The sequence below is a fragment of the Penaeus monodon genome, chromosome 25 (assembly GCF_015228065.2).
Source record: "Penaeus monodon isolate SGIC_2016 chromosome 25, NSTDA_Pmon_1, whole genome shotgun sequence".
NCBI lineage: Eukaryota > Metazoa > Arthropoda > Malacostraca > Decapoda > Penaeidae > Penaeus > Penaeus monodon.
Window position 1 is genome coordinate 36484588 of NC_051410.1, and position 6170 is coordinate 36490757.

The 6170-nt window shown below is 47.0% G+C and overlaps 1 protein-coding gene across 1 annotated transcript in view; it reads left to right on the forward strand.

The window, feature by feature from the left end:
- Positions 1-2704: 2704 nt before the first annotated feature.
- LOC119589206 (scavenger receptor class B member 1-like) overlaps positions 2705-6170 on the forward strand; it is a gene marked incomplete at its 5' end in the record, with an annotated part of 58758 nt that continues 55292 nt past the window's right edge. The window contains 1 exon segment of the mRNA XM_037937805.1: positions 2705-3875. Coding sequence (XP_037793733.1) covers positions 2728-3875 — 1148 coding nt within the window.

Genomic DNA, 6170 nt, shown 5'->3' on the forward strand with positions numbered 1-6170 from the left:
TTTTTTTTGGGGGGGGGTATGTTAGAAAAACCGCTCATCACAAAATGGATGTATGGATTTCGTGCACACTGTTGTTTTATAGCATTTTATGATTAAGTTAGAGCCTTCTGCTTTACAAATATCTACGACAGACACAAAATATATACATATCAATAATGAATCTTTATGATCATTTAGCTCATGTAATATTACATACATTTTTCCCTACACCTCTCTATGTCAAAAGAACATTACTCATTTTTATTATTATTATTCAATGCATTACTTTGTTTTATTTCATTTACTTTTTTCTTATTGTTTTATAAGTTAGCATTTTGCTCTGTGCCTTATCCATGAACACATGGCACAAATATGCCCATGGCACAGATCGGGCCAAGCAGACACATATCTGCCCGGGCACACGTGTTCAACTGTGTCCGCACATATGATTTAAATCCAGACATGCTCGGTCAAGTGGCTGTTCGTGTTGGTTGTAAAATTCTCTTTTACGAGATAAAGAGTTCAGAGGGTTTTTTTTTGTGTGTGTATCAGGATAGGCCGAAAAATGTAAATATCTTTTACATTTTTCCTGCTCTCATATGCATCCTGCAGCTGTGACGTGGATCGTTGATCAATGTTTTAGTATTGCTTATTTCACGTATTAAAATCGTATTTGTGAAAACGTGGGTACGATAGACAACGAGAAATATAAAAAATCGATTTGGTTTATTAATCAGATACCTACCTAAACCTTGGCGAAGCGTCACAGAGACTTGAATGCTTTCCTAATGATGCCATTAATATAATTAACGTATCATTTCTTACTTTCACTGTTTCCTCAAATAGGTCAAGACAAAATTGTATCCGTCCCTGCTATCATTTACCCTGCGTGCATAGACAGCGTGTTTCCCCACTAAAAAAATGATGATAACAGTATAAATAATAGCAAGAAAAAATACTTTAAAATGGGAGCATCAGTTCAGTCCCACAAAACCGAGTAAAAATGAGGTCAGGTTGTCTGCTCTGTCACCTCTAACACACCTCTAACCTAGCACATACTGATGGTACTCCTTGTAATAAAATGTGATGCTTTTGATTAAATCGTGATACCTTCTCGTTTTGTTTTTTTCTTATAGAGTTTTGACTAAGGTAACGGAATGCCATACTATTTTATAATGAACCTGCTTTCTGTCTATTCGGTCAGGCAGAATCCTGTGGTTAAAACTATTCACCACGGATAAATCAACTCTCAGTTTCCGTCAGTAGACACAAAAACTTATTTTATTAATGCTTTTCATTCATGCAGCATCATAATAACGGAACGAAAAACATAAATGCCCATCTTCAGACACAGACGCGGAGGTGGGTGTTCCATACCCATTGTGACCAACATGAGGTATGGGTACAAAGCCCAGTTGCTGACGAGTATTTTACATCTTACAAAACGTCATTTTTTGGGGGTATTCGTCACCTCTGGAAGGCCAGATTTGCAATCATCATGTAAATGTAGAACCTCAGTCATATTTAGATTTGCGTTTTGGATATGCCCTTACCCATGGATAAGGTTTCATTGTCTCTCAAATCCCTCTGCAAAATCAGGTAACGAAACCCTGGCTCGTGGGGAAAATGACCTCAGGCAGTTGAGCCTCTTGGGTGAGGGCAGTTACTTATTCCCATTTTTTGCTGACTTTATTTTCCACCAGAAACCGATATTTCACTATCGTAAGTCGTTTCTTTGATGGATACCCGATGTTGTTAAGAGCAGAAATGTTGTTTGATTGGAAGTAAGACATCGTATTGGTAATATCGAAGGAATCTATCCTAATTTAAGAAATTAAATTCAGGATGATCTTTCAGGCCCATGTCAAATGACTCCTGCCAGATGTACGAAAAATGAAAATACGCATTTTTTCATCAATCAGTAACTAATTGATAAGATAAATGATGATTTTATACAGATACAAAATCATACACCATAAATAAGATAACATCATATACTGATAGCTAATAATAAAGCGTTTATTTCCGTGCATAAGGATTTGCCCAGCGCGTACGACAACCGGCCAAGGAACCTCCGGCATCGCGGTTGAGCGCTAGTCTCAATTTTTCCTAAGGTGTTAGTTGTCTCCTGCCATCCACCGTTTGTGCACTACGATGCTGCGTTCGTCAGCTGGCGATTTGTGACATGAACATCTTTTTTTTTATGAGTAGAAGGGTGTATTAGACAGTGATTAGAGTGCGTTTGTTTGACTTGTGGAGTGAACGAGTCCGTGTCATGTGGAGAATTGATCTGCATTCTAGTTTAGAAACTGGTGTGCACGTGATTAATTGCTGGGTGAATTGACTCGTGATTTATTGTGTATACAAAGATTTAATGACGTGAGCATCTTGGCCCGATTCATATAAGGACTTTTATCAACAACTTGACTCCCTTGATATCATAAATTAAAGTGAGAAAATCAAACATTATTCAGACGAGGCTCTGTGTATCGTGTCATTAGCAAATCGTCGATTGGATTCCGACGCCGTTTCGAAATGTCAGCTCCTCCTCCTAGCTTGAAGTGACGAGTCGAGCGAAGGCTTCCAAGCACCGAAGTGCGTGCCCTGAAACGGGCTCCTCGAGGGTGATGTGCGACGCCCAGGGGATGCCCCAGACCGTGTGAAGGCGCGGCGTGTGAAAGTCTCCCGAAGGACCCCTCAAGAAGCGTCTCAGCACCCCCCCCCCCCCCCGCGCAGGACCTCCCGAAGATGGGCGAGGTGGCCGAGGAGAGCTTCGACAACTACGGCAACAACCGCATGAAGACGGTGGTGGACCGAGTCAACCGAAATGCGAGGTGCCGCTGCTGCCTGTGGATGGTGGCGCTGTGGTGCGCGGCCACGGTGATCTTCATGCTGGCGGGGTACGACCGGGTGGTGCACTCGGTGGCCGTGGATCAGATGGTGCTGAAGCAGGGCAGCCAGAAGTACGAGGCGTGGGTGGACACGCCCGTGCCCGTCTACTACAAGGTGTTCGTCTTCAACCTGACGAACCCCGATCAGTTCATGGCGGGAGGGCGGCCGCGGGTGCAGGAGCGCGGGCCCTACGTCTACCTCCTGAAGGAGTCGAAGGAGGAGGTCAAGTTTCACAAGAACGGCTCGGTGACGTACCGGACGCGGCCGCTGTACTTCTTCCAGCCGGACATGTCAGCCGGCTCTGAGGACGACGTCATCATCTCGGTCAACATCCCCTTCGTCAACGCCGCCGACGCCGTCAAGGACCAGGGCTTCCTGCGCATGGTCATCCAGATCGCCAAGAAGATCCACGGCTTCCAGACGGTGCGGAAGCTGACGGTGGGCGAGCTGCTGTGGGGCTACAAGTCGCGCGTGATCGACTGGGCGAGGACGCTGCAGGAGCTGCCGTACCCGCACCAGCTGTTCGGCCTGCTGGTGGGCTTCAACGACTCCATGCAGGAGCCGTACACGATGCACACGGGCAAGGGCGACGCGGCCAAGATGAACCAGATCATCGCGTGGAACGGCCGCGAGCGCCTCGACTTCTGGAGCGGCGAGCGCTGCAACGAGATCCGGGGCACCGACGCCAACGGCTTCGCGCCCGGAGTCAGCAAGCAGGACACGCTCTACATCTTCAATGGGCAGCTGTGCCGCGCCATCCCCCTCGTCTACAACGACACCGTCATCCAGTCGGGCATCGCCGCCTTCCGCTTCGTGCCGCCCGACGACGTCTTCGCCTACGGCAAGGCCAACCCGCACAACAACTGCTACTGCAGCGGCGGGGGATGCCCGCCCTTAGGCATCCTGGACATGAAGCCGTGCTACTGGGGCGCCTCCGTGGGCTTCTCCTTCCCGCACTTTTACAAGGCGGACCCCAAGCTGAGACACATCGTCCGTGGGCTCAGGTAAGAACGGCGGTCAAGCTGCCATGTCTGTATTATTAGCAATGTCATTGGTAACCGTTGCAGGTTATGCTGAGATGTATACCGGAAAACGTTTATTTGTGTCATGGTTTTGTCGCGCGTCCGAGAAATTCACATGTCTTATCCGATCATGGGTTATTTGCTTACGCCAGTACTTTTGTCTGCTTGGAAAAAAAATCATAAGAAATCGTATAGTATTACAAAATTACAAATGATAAAAATACAAAAAACATTTACCACAATGTAAAACTGCAAATGCACCAGCGTCGCCTGAGCACAGTAAATCAAGTAATCGTTCTGGCAATACCTGAAAATCCCGTCCCGAGGGTAGGTCGACCGCCCGTGAAGTTGCACCTCTGTCATCGCTCCTTCCGTGGGAGCGAAGGTGCCGCCCAATAAACCGCCCGTGCACTTAATCCCGGGTTCTCATCGCTGACCTCCCCCCTTACAATGATCTTAAGGGGTTATCGGCGCGGCGAGACATCGGAAGTCTCATTTCAAGGGGTGCGTGAGGTAAGGGGCGGCCAGGGCGATCCATTCATGGCGAGGGCGACCCCGGGTTCAAGTGGCGGGTGATGGAAGAGGCTAGCGGAGAGGGCGAGGTGGCCAAGCAGGTCCTTCGCTCGGACGGACGGCGCGGAAGGTGGAGGATGGTGGTGGTCAGGCGCGGAAGGTAGAGGACGGTGGTGGTCAGACGCTGAGGCCGCTTTCCCGAGGACGCAGGTGTAGGGAGGCGAGGAGGCGAGTCTCCACGCTGTCAGGGTAGTTAATGGGCGTTTGGCGGTGGGGGTGGATGTAGCTGGGGACTAAGGGAAAGGAAAAAGAGGGGGCGTGGAAGGAAAAGCTAGGCTTAATCGTCAGTGTTGTCGACTCGACACCTTTACGCAACCGAGGCTTGATTTTGACGCCGAAAACCGAAGAGCGAGCAACAGCTGTTTGCGCTCTTGTCATGGGGCAGATCCCCGAACGAAATTTGCATATGAATAAGTGGGAATCTTTACCTTGCGCGACATTTTAGCTCTCACCCTCTCGGCTCGGATGAATGGTCAGTACGGCAAGGCAGCGTCGGACGGAGCAGCGGTGCGTGTGGGTTTTTCTTAAGGGCGTACCGTCTCCTTTCCCGGTGTGGGGAAGGCGTGGGAAACGAGGTATGGACGTCTTCGATTGTGTGCTGGCACGTTTAAAGCTCTTGTTTTTTATTTGACATTAAAGAGGCATTATATCGTCACTCTGAAAGCAGTACGCCATCGATTAGATTACGTATCATTAGACGAATTAAGTGATTAAGCCCTGTAAAGCGTATTAAAGCGTGCGTTACATCTACAGAGAACTAATTGTTATACAATAGATTTGGTTATATAAACCATCCTACACCTGTCAAATTAAAATTAAATATCATCTATAAACCAAGAGAAAGTATTTTACCAGAACCCAAGCCCTGGTCATGACGGCAAAACCACAGCTGGCCGGACATAACGCCATACATTTATCTAGGTCCCTCGTCAGAATATCGGTGACGGCCCGATAGACTGACAGGCTGAGAACCACCAAGTGTGTCGCAAAAACGTCTTTTAATCTCATGGACACGGTTTCTCCAAACATTTAGACAGTGGATTTGGGTTCCCAGTTGTTTCAACACAGGAGGGGAATAATGAGATCTTCAATAATGTCGATCAAGAAAGGAAAAAGTTAACGTAAACAACAACTGGGAAATTTAATTACGTAAGAAAGACCCGCACATCGTAAGAGAAAAGTCCTTCAGAAGACAGAGAGGGACAGGTGATAGAAACCTAGTAAGTGGCTTGCTGTAAATCACCTTTGTCCGGTTCTCAGCACCTGTTGTCGCGGATAAGATTTCGAGCTGATTATCCGTGACCCGCGTTCATTACTGTGATTTAGTCATATGCGACGCGTAAATATGAGAGTGAGAGAAAATGATAAGTAGTTACAGATTGCATCGAGGAAGACCTACTAGATTTTTTTTTTCTTTTTTTTTTCTTTTTTTTTCCTTTTTTTTCCTTTCCCTTTCCATTTTTCTTTATTATATTTATTTGTTTATTTTATATGTTTATTTGTTTTGCCTTTAACCTTTTTTTTCTGTTTTTTTTTTCGTCATTTCTTTCGAATGACGGAAATAAGCGATAAGCAAGAGGAGCCACAGTGGAGTGAAGCAACGCCTTGCCTAGAGCTGGGTTAGGAAAGCGCAAGAGCCGGTGTCTTGGGGGTCACGTCAAGCCCTTGAGAAGAGGCACTGAGGCACCGGCTGTCCTTACCTTC